The sequence below is a fragment of the Sinocyclocheilus rhinocerous genome, unplaced genomic scaffold (genome assembly GCF_001515625.1).
Source record: "Sinocyclocheilus rhinocerous isolate Xijiao unplaced genomic scaffold, SAMN03320098_v1.1 scaffold98, whole genome shotgun sequence".
Taxonomy (NCBI): domain Eukaryota; kingdom Metazoa; phylum Chordata; class Actinopteri; order Cypriniformes; family Cyprinidae; genus Sinocyclocheilus; species Sinocyclocheilus rhinocerous.
The window spans coordinates 67,640-87,776 of NW_015666167.1; the positions used below are offsets into that span (position 1 = coordinate 67,640).

Here is a 20,137-nt window from a genome sequence, read left to right on the forward strand (position 1 = left end):
TTTTTTTTTTTTTTTTTTAAGTAAAATGTAATTTATTCCCGTCATGGCAAAGCTGAATTTTCAGTAGCCATTTTTTAATTCTTCATTGTCACAATATCACTCTAATATGCTGATTTGAGACTCAAGCAAAATTACTATTTCTATTATTATCAATATTGAAAACAGCTGTGCTGCTTAATATTTTTGAGGAAACCGCAAAACAGTTTTCAGGATTTTTGATGAATAAAGAGTTCACAAAGACAGCATTTATTTTTCATTTATAATGTCACATTATAAATGTCTTTTGATCAATTTAATGCACCCTTACTAAATAAAATTATTAATTTCTTCTCTGACCTCAAACATTTTAACGGTAGTGTACATTAAAATTACAAATTCTGTTAATATAAAGTGAGTATTACGAATACTGCAACATATTCTAATTAACCAGTACCAGAATTAAGAGGGAAAGAAATGTATTTGGGTAAGCGCAGATCATATCTTAATCCCTTAGTCGATGTTGGAGAAATTTAGCAAATAAAGAACTCTGACATTGAAAAATAAGTCCATACAAGAAAAAAATCAGCGCAACATATTCGATTAAAAGCAGCAATCTATTTGAACAGTCGTTATCACCACATGCAAAATGTGTATTTTTCAGGTGAATGACCACTGTTTGCACTGCAACTGGTTGTCAGAGATGGTGGGGGGAAAAAATTATTAAATAAGAATAAAAACAATCTGTCTGATGCATTTTGTGCATAAACAATTAAAAAAATAGCTTATGCAGATAGCAAAAAGCATCCAGTGTGAACAGACGGTGACATGAATCATTTATGAGCAATATGCCGAGCAGCTATACAGAAATTCATATTGCCACAACAAATAAGGTGTGTTTGTGCACACCAGGTGACATGGCTGTGCAATGAACACGCATTTTTAAGAATTCAAGTGCAATATTCAGTCAAAAGGGGCACAGCTTGATCAAACGCTCAGGCATTCTACACTGCTCTTCAGCACTCCACTCTCCTCCAGGGTTTCTCTCAAAGATACTACAAACTCAAACAGTCTAGACACTAGCAAAACAAGCTAAGAACTTGGCATGAGGATTTTAAAGCGAGAAAAAAGCACTCAACTTGCACTAAATTGCATTTTTAGCTGAGGTAAAACAGAAAGAAATCCTCTGAGGCCTCTTTACCATCTGCTATACCGCCATGAAAAAAAAAATCTGACACACACACACACACACACACACTACTGCAGAAAACAACTGTTCTGGAATCAAACAATGTGCATCACTCATTCAAACACACCACAAATGCTCCAATTCTTTCATGCACACAAAAGCTGCTGCTAAAACACACATGACAAATTACAAAATAAACTTTTTTTCAGAGCAATAATTAACAATTACAAAACACCAAACATTTAATGTGTATAAAGACAAACTGTTTTTCTTTCTTTTATTTATTTAGTAATTATTTTTTTGTATATTTTTCTACCCATTCAACTGATTATTCCGACACATTTTCGCAATTTCTAATAATCTGTGATCCACCCTGACAGCATCACCATGGTAACATTTATTTACATCAATGGAATTAGTTAAATACATCAAGAAACACAAATTGTAACACAAATTAAGCTGATTATTGATGATTAGATGATGGGTTTCACTGTCATTCTAAGTTCCTGACATACTCTTAGGAAATAAGATCAAAGCTGTCGAACAACCAGCCATACCAAGCATTCCAAACTGGGGTGAGAAAAATGCAAGTTGCCACATCCAGATATTTTGGCTAAATGCCTTAATAATGACATAGGAATCCAACATATTTACATATTTAGGTAAAACAGGAGCACTGCAACTGGTTGTCAGAGATGGTGGGGGAAAAAAATTATTAAATAAGAATAAAAACAATCTGTCTGATGCATTTTGTGCATAAACAATTAAAAAAATAGCTTATGCAGAGAGCAAAAAGCATCCAGTGTGAACAGACGGTGACATGAATCATTTATGAGCAATATGCCGAGCAGCTATACAGAAATTCATATTGCCACAACAAATAAGGTGTGTTTGTGCACACCAGGTGACATGGCTGTGCAATGAACACGCATTTTTAAGAATTCAAGTGCAATATTCAGTCAAAAGGGGCACAGCTTGATCAAACGCTCAGGCATTCTACACTGCTCTTCAGCACTCCACTCTCCTCCAGGGTTTCTCTCAAAGATACTACAAACTCAAACAGTCTAGACACTAGCAAAACAAGCTAAGAACTTGGCATGAGGATTTTAAAGAGAGAAAAAAGCACTCAACTTGCACTAAATTGCATTTTTAGCTGAGGTAAAACAGAAAGAAATCCTCTGAGGCCTCTTTACCATCTGCTATACCGCCATGAAAAAAAAAATCTGACACACACACACACACACACACACTACTGCAGAAAACAACTGTTCTGGAATCAAACAATGTGCATCACTCATTCAAACACACCACAAATGCTCCAATTCTTTCATGCACACAAAAGCTGCTGCTAAAACACACATGACAAATTACAAAATAAACTTTTTTTCAGAGCAATAATTAACAATTACAAAACACCAAACATTTAATGTGTATAAAGACAAACTGTTTTTCTTTCTTTTATTTATTTAGTAATTATTTTTTTGTATATTTTTCTACCCATTCAACTGATTATTCCGACACATTTTCGCAATTTCTAATAATCTGTGATCCACCCTGACAGCATCACCATGGTGACATTTATTTACATCAATGGAATTAGTTAAATACATCAAGAAACACAAATTGTAACACAAATTAAGCTGATTATTGATGATTAGATGATGGGTTTCACTGTCATTCTAAGTTCCTGACATACTCTTAGGAAATAAGATCAAAGCTGTCGAACAACCAGCCATACCAAGCATTCCAAACTGGGGTGAGAAAAATGCAAGTTGCCACATCCAGATATTTTGGCTAAATGCCTTAATAATGACATAGGAATCCAACATATTTACATATTTAGGTAAAACAGGAGCTAAAGAACATGTAAAGCGCTATCTGAGGTAAAGGACTTTGATATTACAGACTGAAATATACGTCACCCTCACACTTTGCTCCACTTATCTCTCCTACGGGATGATTTGTCTTTGTGGTCATTGTCTGTGAAAACAGGAAGGTCCATATTCAGCAGATGAGGAAGAGGCCACAAATGCTCACAAAAAGAGGTGTGTCTTTGTGATTTCTATGTGTGAACCTCTTCCTTTTGTAGAAGAACCACTAAACTTAAAATCTAATATTAAAACTATTTTTGCCAAACGGTTTAAAAATCTATAATTGTATTAGTAGATTATGAGGGAAAAGAGTGCTTTGCAGGTAAAAGACAGTTACAAATGGTAACAAACACATGGCTGTGTATTACGTCAAGATTCAAAATACTTTTCTGAATAGTTCTGTTGAACTTATTTCTAAGCCAAAACATGCCTAAACAATAAAGCACCAGGAAAAAATATTATGTCAATAAGTTGTCAGCTTAGTTGGGCTGTCAAAAGAAAACATACTCATTCATTCCTCGAAAATTTTTAACCTAGGAGGAGTCTCTGATGATAATACTTGATTCAACTTTCCTGTTCAAGACATAACTGGAACAGTCCTCGAAGTAATCACTACAAAGTGTATTAAAAATATACAACAAAAAAAAATCACAGTAAAGTAATCCACCATTCAATTTTGTTATTTCTGTAGATAATTAAAACTATGATTCTTGTCATTATTTCGAGAGCAACTCAAAAAAGTCAGTAATGCTGTTTCGGTCTAAACAGTTACGTGATCGCAGAGTTTCAGAAAACCACCATAACTAGTAAAGATGTCTTGCACAGCTAAACAGAAGAATTCACACTTTTAACAAAGGCCGAGAAACGTAAACACGAACCATACGTTACTATATTAGTGGGGGAAATCTTGGCCATAGTGAAGTGGTAATGAAAGCTAAGATTGTATCATAATCATCACAACTCTACTGTGTGCAAAGCTACGCTAACATCTAGCAAAAGCTGTTTTAACAACCAACTTCTACTAAAAATCAACGACGTTTTATCGCTTAAAATGCGTATTATACAGATCACAATATGAATAAAATGACAATGTCAAACTGCTGAGAAGGTCTGGAAAACAGCTGGAGTCTCCAAACAATACACTGGCTGCTTTGGCTAGTCAGACTAGCTGTTTAGCACAGCATCGCTGTCTACCTGCCACTCAAAAAAAAGCTACAACATTAATAGTCTTTCTTTAACGGACTTCAAGTTCCAATAACAATATCAGTCTGGGTACCGTTCTGCGGTAAAAATTTATCATCTGTGTTTTCTTACCAGCTGCCTTCAAGCACTTCCCCTACAGCATCCGCCATTGCGGTGGTGACGGTCCACGTCAAACGATGTCGTAAATACCAGCGTCTATGGTCGCTACGACCACACGCACGCGCTCACTAGCGCAAGTTTGTCTAGACGCGACATAGAACGCGATAATCAGTGGAACTGTGTATTCTACAAGAGCGAGATTTTAGCTTAATAAATAAAAAATAAGCGTTCTAAACCCGCTCGGTTTCGACATAGTATTATGACTTGACACTTGTTGCCTGCCTCCAAAATAAATCAATCAAAAACAATTTTTTGTTGTGCATGTAGCCTAGTCCACTTGCTGTTGAATTTGATTTGGGATGAATATTAAATAGGCATATTTTTTCTCTAATGATGCATCCCATGTTGTATGTTGTATGTAATTTGTAATGTGTTACTGAATAAATAAAATAGGAGACTTCTTGATTAATCTAGAGTTTTTAATTAGCCTAATAAAAGTAACTTATTGTGTGTGTGTGTTGTGTACTTTGTTTTATTAAAAGGGGGGAACAGACAAAATTGCTAATCTTTTGCCCATTTCCTGCATCATCAGTAGCTGCTCCATCATACATCAACCTTTGAAGCGTTTTTGAACGGATTCGTAAATATTTATTTATTTATTTCATCCATCCATCCACCCATCCAAAAATATCAATTAAAAATGCCTGTTGTCTGAAGAACATCTGTCTAAAGTCCACAAATACATTTTAGCCATGAGGAGAAGGCAAGACTTCAAGTTACTATCAACCTGGCTCTGAAGGTACTTTTGCCTTTTTTTTTAGATGTAGGCCTACTTTTTTTTTTTTTATTATAGGCTATAATGACGATGCTCTTCACAATGTCTACACTTTCATGCAAAGAACTCTGGAAAGATGGATGTTGGCAAGACAAAAGAGTAACACCTGTTTTAAAGACCACATTTGTTAAATGAGTTTATGCTTTTGATGTCAAGGGTTGCGTGCAAATACTCATTTACTGATCTCATTAGATTTTTTACCCTGGCAAAAAGTGAGGAGGCATGCCATCCTTACAGAATCTTACGGGAAGCACTTGTGCCTGCTAAGACCCAACACAGTGCACTTGTGCCATTTCTACAACATTTGGGAAAAGAACTCTAAAGAGCCCATACCAATGGAGCAATGAAGTATTGGTCAGTGCTTCGTCATTGTCATTTTACTTTCAGAATTATTCAGAAATGGCTTCAACAAAGATGTATAATATTAATATAATAAAATTATTAAATGTAAAACTATTTTTATTTATTATTTTAATTGAGTTATTTATTTAGAACAATACACATTAATATTGGATTTATAAATGTGCCAGTTTAAGCCAAAATAGAGTTTTCATCTGCTGTCCCTTGTCATGTGGTGGTGGTCATGCATTTAACCAAAAAGCACATTTAATAAACATTAAATAAAAGTAATTACAAATGAAAATAATTTGCATCAAAACACAAAACCAAACTTGCTTTATGAATAATTGTGGGCAACTCATTTCTTTATTTGATATTATCATACATTAATATTACACAGGTAAACTTTTACCAACATCACATTTTGCCCTCTCGTTGTATTTATTTATTTTTACTGGAGGCGTTTTTTGTTTTTTTTTGCACTGCTTCTTTCAACAGATCAAGCGCAACTAATTAATTTTTTAACCTTTAGGTGGTGCCACTTAGCTTGCATTGTAAAGTGTATTTTAAACAATCAGTTATGATCTTCAAACATGCAGCAGCCTTGAATGATTTGTTCCCTCAAAATTGGTCTGTAAATCCATTACTAATAATTGATCAGACTGGAAACCGAAATAAGGAAACATATGTAAACATTTACATATTAGGCGATGCTTAATAATCAATGTATACATGCATACAGGGAAATGATCACATCATATTTTTTGTAAACTATTTGTTCTGATCAGGTTAAAGGCCAAGTCCTGTACCATGTTACACATTCAGTCAACAATGGTTTAAAAATAGAGCTACAATATAAGAGAAAATATCTCAATCCATATTTAAAAGACAGTAATGCCACTTTGTTTTTGTTGACGTCATAAAACAAACTTAAAGCAGGTAAACAATATATAATCAATTTCCTTTAAAAAGATGGATATATGAATGTAGATAGCGAAGAGGTCATGGCTGCAGTAGTCAAGAAAAAAAATCTTACGGTTTTATTAAATATGAACAATTCTTAAATTAAATGAAAACAGGGATTTATACCACATATATATATATACAGTGGGTACGGAAAGTATTCAGACCCCCTTAAATTTTTCACTCTTTGTTATATTGCAGCCATTTGCTAAAATCATTTATGTATGTATTTAAGGGCATGCCACTTTGACTTTAAAAGTACCTTAATATCTCAAGACTACAAATGAATGCAAAACTTGAACAAAAGACCAGGGAGGAAGAACTTAGTTGCTAAATGTAAGGTGTTTCTTTTATTTTCTTGCATTAAGATTTATAAAGAAGAGAGCCATTGTTCAAAAATACACCTCAATGACATTTTTATTTCACAGAGAACCTAAACAAAATAAAATCACATATGTGCAGTTCGGAAGATAAAATGAGAGGAATGTAATTTTGGTGATTCATATTTTTTTTCTAGATTCATTCATGTTCTTGCACAAAAATTAAACATGTTTCTCACAGCTACATTTTTAACATTTAACACTTTAGTGCCTCCGTTTGAAGAGATGGGCAAGGTGATTTCACAGGAAAATTCTTGTACAGGGCTAAAAGGGCTTTAAATTAGTTATACTATTTTAATAGGCTGAATATCTTCTATAGGATATTATCATTTGTATTGACATGTATTATTAAATGCAGCACATAATGTAAAAAAAAAAAAAAAAAAAAAAAAATCCCTTTTAGTTTTGTCAGAAGCTAAAATCATAAGGTTGTAATAGCCACATAAAAGTTTCAATATAATGAGTGATTTGTGACTTACAAATTAGGAATAGAAAAACTGGGAAGCAATGTAACATCACAAACCTTTGGACTTCAATGGTTCCCATGGTTTCATAAGCAAAGTCACATTTATTGTCAATTTCAATGGCTTTGCTAATGAGTTCAAGGCCCATTTCCAGATCCTGTTTCCACTGAAGCTGCAACAGACTGCAGAAGAAACACAACTGATTAGTGTTTTCTTAATTTAACTTGAATGGATGAACAAGATTCTTTAAGTACAAAAAACAAAACTAACCCTTTGTGGACATATGTTGTGGCATTGTCTGGCTCTAGTTCAATACATTTGTCATACATTTCATCTGCCTTACCAAACTGTTGCTGGTCTGTTAGTGCCTATCACCAAAAAAAAAAAGTAGACAATACATTTTAGTTAAGTAAAGAACGATAAAGAGGTAAACAATGATAAAGCATCATTTTATAAATGCTTTCATGCAATCAAGGTGAGCAATACCTGTGCATACAGAGCATAGCCCTCAGCACACTTTGGAAACCTCCTAATGACGTCCTCAAAACCATCCATGGCTTTCTGAACCTGGGCTGGGTTGTTTCCAGTGTAGGCCTGCCGGTACTATGAGAAAAAAAAAATGCCAATAACATTCATATCATTTCTACAAAGAGTAAAATGTAGAATTTCTCATATCAGGTTCTTCTAGTTGAAAGTCAATAGTAGACCACATATATTAAGCAAAGGTATCATCTTTATTCAAACAGCTTCAAGAACAGTACCAGCATAAAGGTACAACCTTCCTGTTGTACTTACCAACGCAAAACACTTCTGGGCCTGGGCAAGTGCAGAGTCTGGTCGAAGCTTTATACACTCATCAAAATCTCCCACAGCCTCCTCTACCTGATCCAGCAGAATCTTCAACTGAGAAATTAAAATATTACCAATAGGATGTCAAGACATTTCCACAAGTTTGATGTTGCTAATTACCAGTTGTTGGGGAATGTTGCAGAGCAGCGAAGCAAATTGTAAGTAAGAACGATAGTAAATGAAAATGAGCGTCATAAATTCCACGTAGCTGCTATGGTGTACAAACATCTTAAGGTAAATTAGTGAATGCCATCTCAAGAATGTTAGACAGAAACAATCCAAAATGCCCAGAAGCACAAGTCACTGACTCGAAACGACTATTTTCCATCTACTGACAGTTTTTGATTAAACTCTTCTGTAAGACGCCCGTCAAACTGACTGATTAATGCCACGGTCACACTAGACTTTGAGCATGCATCAGTCGTGATGCATCACACTACGCAACAACAAGTAATAATAAATGCAATGTGTAAAAATATACATTCTATTCCACTTGTACTTCTACTGCAATGCTGTAAACTTGCAGCTTTAAAGTTTGCCTTCTTTTAATTCAGCTAAGAGGTCACAGTGTGACAAATCTTCTAATGGTATATTGCTATAAAAAAATCTTCTATTGGTCAAATCTGTTCATGTGATACAAATTTGCAGGTTAAGAGTTCACCAAACTTTGGAATTCAACAAAATTAATATGAACGTGTGTGAATGAAAGTCACTGGAACAAAAAACGTAGTTTGACTGCCCCTTAAGAATGGAAAAGAGGTGACAGACTAAACGAGTGAGACGAAGATTTATAATAAAAAAAAAATAATAATAATAAAAAACTTTTTTTGCCTCAGAAATTTCTTAATTATTTTTTAAGTTTAATAGAATATAAATAAAAGAACTTGTCACACAGTTAGCATGGATTAGATCCACGTAGGACAGTGTCCTCTATTGGAAATATTAAGCAGGCCAGAAAATCTATTTGAGGTGACAAGGTCATTAACTTGGCAGAGTCATGAACTCAGCAGGGATTTGAGTTGCTATTGCAACGGCAACTCATTCTTCAAAAACTGTAAAAGATTATGGCTGAAAATATTAACATCAAGAACATTCTACACATAAGGGCTATCTTTTAAGTATTTATTTACGCAAAGTCATCATACCTGTCCCCTGTGGTGGTAGACATCTGCATTACGGGGGTCGATCTCTGCAGCCATGTTGAAGTCTTGCGTGGACAGCTGGGGCTGCTGCTGCTGCATGTACATGCTTCCACGTTTAATGAGCGCATTAGCACGTAACTGAAACACATCAGAAAGATGCTTTAACACCGATAGACAGTATCAATAAGACACTTCATTTGGAAGATGATGGCAGTAAAAGAAAGCTTCTTCTGATCCCAATCCCATTACCTTGACACTGGCATCATCCATGTTGATGACACGGTCAAGATCAGGCTGAGCAGCTGTGGCGTTGCCTATCAGTAGGTAGAAGGTGGCTCTCAGAAGAAGAGCTTCGGCTGTGTACCTGCCTCCAGACTCGATCTCCTTTGTGCACTCACTGATGATCTTATCGTAGTTCTCCTCCTCCATATACTGCTTAGCCTTTAGGTAGCCTGAGCTGAGGAAACAGTACTTCAATACTGTAGTTAATTAACAGTAATATATTTAATTTAAGAAATGATTTTGATTCAAATGAGAAAGAAAAACACAATTAAACAGTAGCAGCGATAAAAATCTTCTTTCTTTTTTTTTTAACTTTTGTAAATTAATAATTCTCTTGAATTATGGTTTTAGCTATTCATTCATCTTTGCTGATCAAGGGGAGCTGGTAGATTATCTTTGGAAAGTGAAAGTGAAAGCAAATGACTTTACAATGGGGTTGTGATGGTACACTTCCTAGCTTGTGATCAGGGGCCTCATTTCTAAAATGTTGCGCAGAAACCATCCTAAATATGATCTTATGATCATCTCTCAAATATGCGTACGTGTGATTCATAGAATGAACATACGCACAAAAAAACGTACACACGCCTCTCTTTCAGATGTGAAATGTATGAATCGCAAATAATCTTGAACATACGCACAACTGAATTGTGTCAGCTCTCTGCCTTGTAAACAACTCCTAATGTCATTAACATATAAAATATAACTAATCATTGAGCTGCAAGAACAGCTTACATTTTCAAAAACCTGCAGTACTCCGACAAGAAAAAGTGTGTGCGTCTGCTCAGACCCTGAGTGACGCTAAGGACTTTTTACAAAGTTTTTACAAATATGCGCTAGGGCTGGGTATCGATTCAGATGTTCCAATTCGATTCGATTTCGATTTTCAAGCTCAAGGCTGTGAAATTATGTCATCAGTAAAGGAGCTGAAGTAGGACTTGATGAACTGAGGAGATGGCATAAGGGGCTCCCGGTTCTGAGAAGAGCAAACATGAGAAAGCAAACAGGAAGAAGCAAAAAAGAAAGATGCTATAAATATATGATGTAGTTTGTTTAAGTCTTAGATTTGTACCTTTCAGTCACATTCCCACCTTATATTTTTCTTTGGCCTTCTCTTTTCCCAGCTGTTTCAGAACCTTGTCTGCCAGTAGCATGCTCTGCTGGTTCTGGAAAACCTCCAGAATACATACTGCTGTCACATCTTCAAAAAAAAAAAAAAGAAGCCAATTCATGACAACTTGATAGCTAATATCAGTGATTGTGACAGCAATTTGTTTAGTAACATGAGGTGCTTAAAAACAATAAATGAAACGCATCATACATGACTAAAATCTTCCACACAAAGCAAAAATTTTTGTAAATTTCTAATTACAAAAACACAAATCAAAAACCAGCAACAATGCTAACCTTCTAAACACTCCTTCTTGTCACCCAGTTTTTCCAGTGCTTTGGCACGCCTAAAAAGGGCTTTTACATAGCAAGGATTCAGCTCAACTGCCTGAGAGCAATCCTGTATCACTTCTGTCCATTTCAGCTACAACACAAAAATAAACAAAAAACAATCATTCAGACATGTAAAATTTTGTATGTGATACTACAAATGACAATCTGACAGAGTCAAACCTGTTGCTCGTAGGCTGCAGCTCTATTCTGGTAGAAGGTGGACAGATCTCCTTTCTGTTCTTTGGGACATAGGCTGATTGCTTCTGTGTAGCACTGGATCGCCTGCTCATATTTGCCAGCCTTAAAGTATTTGTTGCCCTTATTCTTAGCAGACTGTGCTCGGTCAAGGGGACTCTGGATGGGCAGACACAACTATTTTAATCAAAACTACAAAAGTATGATTTAAAAAAATGCATGCTTTGATTATTTTTATATATGTTATATTTATACTTCTATTAAACTTTGTCATTAAACCCAGAGTAGAAATTAACTAGTTCCCTTTTCAAACGACATAGTAAAATTCAAACCCAAACTAAATCACTGCCATTTAGAAAATATGAAAATTGTATATTCTAGCTAGCTACACACACAAAAAAGCAATTAGCCTACATTTTCAGAAGACAGGCTACATACAAGAATTTGTCAAATCTGCCAGGACATCAGCAGAAAAAAGGTTCACTTAATTGCGTTTGCCAAGTTCTTTGTCGTAAGCTTAGTCAATGTTCATCTCAAAAGAAGCTACTGATTAGCAAGTATTGCAACAGTAAGCTTCACATGGGGATTCTGTTTGTGTGCCTAATACATGTCTTTCCCTAATCTACAAATGAAAACACTGTCTCATTTTTTCAATGTTGATGTTCCTGTTGAGCTTGTAAAACTTTAACAAATAGACCTAGATGAAGTGAAAATGAAACTTTAAAATAATTTCACCTTCACCTGCCAATATACCATCCAAAAACACTTTTTAACTGCATAAAAATCTAAATCTCTGCCCAAGACTCCTCCCCCTGTCTAGTCCTGGCCAAATCCCCCACCCCACGTCTGTCTGTCTGTCTAATCCTCAGAGCTTACAGAGAGGTGATCTTCCTATTGAGAATGAAGTCAATTATATCACAGATAGTACAAAAGGAGCATATACATTCACAAATTGCGAAGCATATATTGATGGAAGTATTTACGCATTTCCTGCAACTCCAACTAGATATTGTAATATTATATTTTAATAGCTCAATAACTCCACAACAAGTTGCAGGATACACAGAAGCATTATTCAGATGTCCTTTTCAGCACATTCAAAATAATACAAACAGGGAAGCATACTGCCAACTGTCCTTAACCCATATGCATGAAAAGAAAAATGAACAATAAAAAAGGAACACCTACAATTTGCTGTACAACTGACATATACTGTAATATAGAATGCACCTATTGCTTGATATATGCATATATCCTTCTGAGACTATAAAGGATTGAATTCTCTGATCTTTAAATCGGAACATGACTCCAAGTTATGGCTGAAAGCTACAAGTACATGCTTTGCTTCTTCATTTTTGTTTGGCAGAGCAAGCCTATAATAGATGAAATGCAGCTGCTGTATCACATTCATGTATGGTGTTACATATAACTGTTACCACGCACATGAATATCACATATATGTTCCATAACTTTAACTTCAACAATTTCCACTGGTTCAATCAGGAGGCACTATTTTATATTTTTAAATGAATGCATTTCTATGTGTAATTAATGCATGCATTAGATGTGACCAAAGGTTCCCCCATTTTTTGACTAATTACTTTCCAGTCATTTGATATTACTAGATACGAATTTTAAATCAGAATGATTCACAAACTAGTCGTTTGACCAAAAAGAATCAAGTCAAACAGTTCACAAATCAAACACCACTAGGTTTTCTTTGACCGGAACCATATGAACTTGAGGGGATGGACTGCAGAATTTGACCCTGACTGTGTGACTGAAACTATACTGTATCATATATGCCAAGCATGCAAACGTCCATGTGCAACACAGTTTTTAGGCTTAACTATCGTTAAAATATAGGCCAAGCTTTCAACATATTAACTACAAGCAAGCAATAATTAAACAGATACATGACTAATAGTTTACAAGGAAACTGTCACATGTGGATTTGTCCCACTCTGACTGCCTCCCCGCCCCCGTATATAACACACACACCACCAGCATTTTTATACATAAAAAATCTGAACCATTAGGCGTGGGATCAAAATATATCCTGCATTATAAAGGGTTATAAAACCAAGGGAAATTTACAATTCTAGCAGACTACACAGATTCTGGTCACGTGTGGTTTAGAAGCTCAGGTTTGGAAGCTAACTGGCTAATGCACTTTCGCTAACATGGGCTAGTTTGTCAAGCAGTGTCCTTGACTGAGAATGAGGTAATGTCGGGGTGTCAAGAAAATATTTACAGGCAAAATAACAGGTCCAAATATATAAATAATGTGTATTAAAAACGAGGACAGTTTGGCATTATAATTGGGCTCATTACCATGTTCTCCAGCTCTGGATTGGTCGCACCGTGCTGGCCCTGGACAGGGCTAGCGCTCCCTTCGGGGGTTTTCCTCTCCCCATTCCTTTTCCCTTGCTTTTCTTTGCCGCGACTTCGGTTCCACAGGTAGACAGCTCCGACACCGAGGACAATCGGAGTCCCGACCAGGAGTGCTAGCTGCCAACGTGGGAGCCCACTCCCGGACTGAGGCTCTACGGGCTTCGACGCAGCCATCATCCACGCAGCAGCACCCAGCTAACGCGCAAACTCAGACACTAACGTGCGCACGTAACAACGAAACACCTCCTTTACAGAAGCTATTCTGAGGTCGCTGCGCTAAACACTCAGCAGGTGGTATCATGGGATACTGGAGGACTACGGCTTGTTATCCACAATGAACTGAATTTTTGATATTTATATGTATTCAGCATATTTTCTTTTTTAAATATGACCGTGCTGGATACATTGCTTCTGTGGTAGGCTGCTTATTGTGCTTTTAAACAACTAAAATCAGTGTTCCACAGAAGAAAGAAAAAAAAAAAGATTTTATTTTATTTATTTTTCTCCAACACATTTAAATCATTTTTTGTTTCGTTTTCATTCAACCATGTTATTTTTAATGCTTGAACTTTGTAGTCTATTTGCAGAGACCCTCTTTTCTTTTCTTATTCTCTCAGAAATTGGGCACTGTCATTCAAGGATCTTGCCCCCTACTCTGCATCTCCAAGTAGATTGTAATTACAACTTGAAATCTACAATTATGGCCTACAGCCCCCCTCAAAAATAAAAAAATAAAAAAATAAAAACTCAAAATATTAGAATATTTAATTATAAGTTTAATTAAATTACCATTCATACACTAAATACCAGCAATCTCTTGGTCTAGCTCAGTACACAAAACTTGACAGTTATCCAGAAGACTATCATTGTCACCCTCTACAGAGTCTAGAGGTAGAGTGAAGAGGCACAGAATACAAGTTGCTTGAAGTACAGTGTAAAGTTTCTGCAGTCTGTGATGATTTGGGGTGTCATGTCATATGCTGGTGTTGATCCACTGTGTTTTAATTCCAAAGTCAACGAAGCTGTCTTTTAGAGTACTTCATGTTTATGTCTACTGACAAGTTTTATGGAGATGCTGACTTCCTTTTCCAGCAGGACTTAGCACCACAGTGCCAAAAATACTATGAACCGATTTGCTGATTATATTACTGTGCTTGATTGGCCAGCCAACTCACCTGACCTGAACCCCATAGAGTATCTATGGGGTAAGGTCAAGAGGAAGATGAGAAACACCCAAACCAACAATACAGATGAACTGAAGCCGCTATCAAAGCAACCTAAGTTTCAATAATGCCTCAGCACTATGGCAAGCTGGTTTAACATTTAATCTATAAACTGTACTAGTATCTATTTTCATGCTACTAGTACTTATTTTTAGATACTATAGTATCTTTTCCATTAAGTACTAGTACTTATTCATTAGCTACTAGTGCTCATTCTTTAGGTACTAGTACCTTTTTAAAAGATACTAGTGTAGTGAACAACAGCACATTCCAGGGCCCAGTTTATGGTGGGGCCCCTCTCTGACCACAATAGTGGACAAAGGTTTGCTACATTTTGATTGGATCTTGGTGGACTAACATAAGCAAACTGTCCAGTGCCATCAGATAAAGATGCTAGGACAACAACCAGACACCTCTTACACCACGTCCTAACTACACGTGACACAAGATTCCAGTGACAAACAATTTGGGTGTCCACACCAGACACAACACGACAGAATCAATCAAATATCACAGCCAATCAAAAGCACGTGTGGACAGGCTCTCTCTGGAAGCGCATTGCACTCGCAATAAAATTTAAGTTTATAATCTAATTCATAAATATTAAACCTTTTTAACATTATTAAATGCACATACTGAGTGACTGATACCATCTTTGTTATATAATACACTTGTTGGTTCGCAGTGAGTTCACAGTTTTAACATACATTTGCTTTAATTTATTTTCAAGATCTGAGGTAAACTATCTGTTTACTGCTTTTAGTATGGCTATAAGGTCACGCAAAATATTCAAACTCACATTAGACACATTTAACTTTGAATAAAGCACATAATCACCTGAGATTATCTAATGTCATATGTTGACATATGTTGTCGTATGTTTTGTCCTAGTTAGGACAAAAACACAGATTAACATGGAAAAGATACCTTTTATCACGTGTCACAGAGTTGTGTCGCGTGTAGTTAGGACATGGTGTTAGAGGGCAAGAAGAAGACCTCTGGTACCAAGCCCGGGAAGGACAAGACTTCTCATTGGTCAAAATGCAGTTTCTTCCTGTCACCTACCTTGAGATTGATTCCTAAGGTTTGGCCTGTGACCGCCATCAAAATTCATTAGGACATCCGGACGCAGCAGCAGTGGGTGAAACAAAGCGAGATCACAGAGATCCATCCAAATCCATTCATAACTTCTAAATGTGTGTTTGGACTATTAAAATAAGTTCCACAGGAGGAAAGACCATGTCCCCTGCTCTGAAGGAAACCATGCCAATCACAGCATGGAAATGGAGAAGCACCAAATTGCAATCTCCTCCTCATCGGAAAGGGATAAAGGTACCCTTCCAAAAGACACTCCTTGCTCTGAGTCTCCCATCCAGTGAAACAATAGCAGATACAGTGTTCTGAGTCTCGGTCCTGCGAAGGAAGGGACAGCAACAGACACAACCGTTCTGAGTCTCGGTCCTGCGAAGGAAGGGACAGCAACAGATACACACAAATGAACAAAGGCCTCCTGTAGCGAATCGATGCGATTTTGTAAGAAAAATATCCATATTCAAAACGTAATAATCACTTTAATCTAGCTTGCGCCAACAGTTGTACACAGAAGCAAGCTAGATCATCAAGCTAGATTCAAGTGATTATTACGTTTTGAATATGGATATTTTTCTTACAAAAACGCATCGATTCGCTACAGGAGGCCTTTGTTCACCCCCCGGAGCCGTGTGAAACACTTTTTTTTTAATGGATGGGCGCTTTTTATTTAACTTCTTTTGGACTGAAGCAATGCAACACCCGCTGACTGCAATGATAGAGCTTGAAAGATCAAAGACAATTTTTAATATAACTCCGACTGGATTCGTCTGAAAGAAGAAAGTCATATACACCTAGGATGCCTCGGGGGTGAGTAAAACGCAGCCAAATTTTCATTTTTGGGTGAACTAACCCTTTAAGTGACACGTGATCCAAAAGTCATAACGTCATCGGTGACGTGAGTACCCATCACTACATTATTTCACCTCCCTAGGTTGGCGAAAGCAAATTCACTGCACTAGTCACCTTTATTTATATAGCGCTTTTAACAATACAGATTGTGTCAAAGCAGCTTTACAGTATCAAATAGGAAAATAGTGTGTCAATGCAAAAGGAAAATAGTAAACACTCAATTTTCAGTTAAAGGCAGTTCATCATTAAATTCAGTGATGTCATTGTCCAGCTCAGTTCAGTTAAATAGTATCTGTGCAATCAAGTCGACGATATCATTGGAAATGAAGTGTCCCCAACTAAGCAAGCCAGAGGCGACAATGGCAAGGAACCAAAACTCCATCGAAAACAGAATGGAGAAAAAATGGAGAGAAACCAGGCTCAGTCGGGGGGCCAGTTCTCCTTCGGCCACTACTTATTCATTAGATACTAGTTTTTATTTATTAGATACTAGTACTCATTAATTAGATACTAGTAACTGTTAAATAGACACTAGTACTTATTCATTAGATACCGGTACTTATTATTAGATACTACTACTTGTTCATTAGATAGTAGTACCTAATAAATAGATACTAGTGCTAGTGCTTATTTCAATAGTGACTAATAGCTGTTCTATTGCTACTAGTAACAAATATAATTTTTTTTGCCATTGACTTCTATGGGGATCTGTCAGAGAGATATCAGCTATTCGGTTTTGACTAGTTCCAATTGTGACTAGTACATAATTTTTATGTACTAATAGTTTTTCATTAGGTACTAGTTTTTATTTTGTAGATACTATTATCTATTATTAGATATACTAGTACATAAACATTAGATACAAAGCCACTAGACGGCAAGCCTGCAACCTTTAGCCAAAAAAGCATAATGGCTAATGCAAACACTTCCGCTTTGGCAGTACGTGGGAAGGAAAGGAGACCAGAGGCCGTTTTTTTTTTTTTTTTTGAAGGGATGTCAATGGAGGAGAGGCTTCACTACGCTGAATAAACAGCTTTTTCAAGGAAACAGCTCATCATTTAATGAATCGACAGCCTATCGGCTAATCTTCAACATATTTTACACCAAACAATACTTTTGGATTTAACTATTTTTAGAGTTTACACTGAAAACATGCCGTTTTATAAGAGAAATCACTGATTTTTTGCCACAGGTGGGATTCAGTTTACGGCACTTCTCATTCATTCCTATGGTATCCGCAAATGGCGATTGAGTGTCGCACAACTCTGACTGAAATTCAGTGATGTCAAGGCAGTAATGTGATTGGTTATTAAGGCACATGTGATCCAATCTGACCATTACGCTTTCTCCAATAGTAAGTAATACCAAAGACTATAGAATACCCAAGACCGGTCACTCGTATAGTTTTGAATGGAGAAAAATGCAACACTCAACATGGTTACTCTATTGAACGAAGCCTTCTGAGTAAAAGAACCAATCGCAAATTGGTAAAGTCAGCGCGTCACTGCAGCTGCCGTTAGAAGTCCCGTTGCTTTAGAAACAGTCAGCGTTCTGAGATGTGCGCTTAGGACTGCGCATTCGCACTGGCTGGTCTAGCCAGTCTAGCAAGCTATTTAAGCAAAATAAACAACATTTATGATACAGTTTTTGTCAGATTTCATTGGTGAATTTCAAATATGAAATTTAATCGTAAGCTTGGCGAACAGTTTGGGGGAATTTGATGTTTCCCCATTCAAAGAGATAGGAGCTGCACTTGCATGCCTGAGAGGCGTTTCAAAGATGGCCGCCGAGTGACATGGCTTGCCTTAAAGGGACTTTGGTAATACAGACCCTCTCATCTAGATGGTTTCAACGGCAACAACATAAACAAATGTTACTGCGCATGCACGCTTTTGTGGCCCAAACTTAACTTCCGGTAGACTTCCACAAAGAATCAATAACAACAGCAAAGTCCCTCAACAGTAGATTATTTCTGATAACAAGAAAAATATGTTTGCTGTGTAAATCAGACGGCTTATTGAAAATGAAAATGAATTCTCTGCCAGCAGGAGGTGCTTTTGGAGCGGGAGAAATATAGGTTTCTCTGGTAACGCTGTACACAAACCAGACCGATAAACAAACACAGACCAGAAGTTAACTTTGGGCCTGGCGCAAGAGTTATCTTTTCGTTACCTTTTGAAACTTACAAGGGTTCAATTTGAGCAGATGATTTTACCAGCGCTGTCATCGTCAAAGTGTACTTCTGGCTCATATGAGCTGCATAGCCACTCCCAACCAATATTTTATGCTTCTGTAGTTTTACAAACACTATAAATCCAGTTGCGGCAACCTCTACAGCACAGAAGTGAAATTCTTTTGCTTAAATTTGCATGAAACTCATTAAACATTAAGGAGTGCTTGGAGATGCTGGGGTATGAACCCAGGACCTCATACATGCAAAGCATACGCTCTACCACTGAGCTACATCCCCCTTTACAAACTCACTTGCGGTAATTATTTTTTGCCAACATGTTCATGAATGCACATGAGGTTCAAAGGCCTAAAAAGCAGGAAAGGTTTTATTTAAATATTAAATATTGACTGGAGATTTTGGGGATTGAACCCAAAACCTAATACATGCAAAGCATGCGCTCAGCCACTGCGCAATATACCTTCTCAGTCGCAGTCTTTTCTGGTTCTGTAGGTTTACAAATGCTTTTATTTCCGGTCGAGACAAATCTACACGACCTAAATGGATATTCTTTTGCTCAAATTTGCATTAAATAAAGCTTGGCGATGCTGGGGATTGAACCCAGGACCTCGGACATGCAAAGCATGCGCGCTACCACTGAGCTACTTCCCCATTTACAAATCCAGTTGAGCTATTTATTTTTTGCCAACATGTTAATGAATGCATATGAGGATCAAAGGTCTAAAAACAGGAAAGGTTTTACTAGAAGATTCAATATTTACTGGAGATGCTGGGGATTGAACCCAGGACCTCATACAGGCAAAGCATGTGCTCCACCACTGAGCTACATCCCCACTTAATAACAGCCTTTTCTGCTTCTGTAGGTTTTCAAAGGCTTTTAATTCCAGTAACGCGAAATCTACAGAACAGAAGTGAAATTCTTTTGATCAAATTTGCATGAAATGCATTAAACAAAAAATTGGAGATGCTGGGGATTGAACCCAGCTACATCCCCATTTACAAACTCAGTTGCGGTAATTATTTTTTGCCAATATGTTCATGAATGCACATGAGGTTCAAAGGTCTAAAAACCAGGAAAGGTTTTACTTAAAGATTAAATATTGATTGGAGATGCTGGGGATTGAACCCCGGACCTCATACACAGGGCCGTGTCTAGAG

At 36.7% G+C, this 20,137-nt stretch overlaps 2 protein-coding genes and 2 non-coding genes across 6 annotated transcripts in view; all 4 read right to left on the reverse strand.

The window, feature by feature from the left end:
- tbc1d23 (TBC1 domain family, member 23) overlaps positions 1–4,488 on the reverse strand; it is a 17,906-nt gene extending 13,418 nt beyond the window's left edge. The window contains exon 1 of one of the 3 annotated variants that reach the window (XM_016543015.1): positions 4,351–4,488. In XM_016543015.1, the coding sequence (XP_016398501.1) occupies positions 4,351–4,388 (38 nt within the window). In that variant the 5' untranslated portion in view covers positions 4,389–4,488. The remainder of the gene's footprint in view (positions 1–4,350) is intronic. The other 2 variants (XM_016543014.1, XM_016543016.1) reach the window with 2 other exon arrangements.
- A 2,775-nt stretch (positions 4,489–7,263) lies between these two features.
- On the reverse strand, positions 7,264–13,900 carry LOC107731826 (mitochondrial import receptor subunit TOM70-like). The gene is given in 12 exon segments (XM_016543008.1): positions 7,264–7,270; positions 7,370–7,501; positions 7,590–7,687; positions 7,806–7,922; positions 8,115–8,222; positions 9,314–9,448; positions 9,560–9,767; positions 10,420–10,568; positions 10,684–10,793; positions 11,000–11,126; positions 11,216–11,389; positions 13,565–13,900. Coding segments are annotated over 12 exon segments (1,602 nt in total). The 5' UTR covers positions 13,802–13,900.
- A 5,286-nt stretch (positions 13,901–19,186) lies between these two features.
- Positions 19,187–19,258, reverse strand: trnaa-ugc (transfer RNA alanine (anticodon UGC)). Its single transcript has one exon. It is a non-coding gene; the product is annotated as a tRNA-Ala (tRNA).
- Positions 19,259–19,740: 482 nt separating this feature from the next.
- On the reverse strand, positions 19,741–19,812 carry trnaa-ugc (transfer RNA alanine (anticodon UGC)). The gene has a single exon. It is a non-coding gene; the product is annotated as a tRNA-Ala (tRNA).
- Between the last annotated feature and the right edge of the window lie 325 nt (positions 19,813–20,137).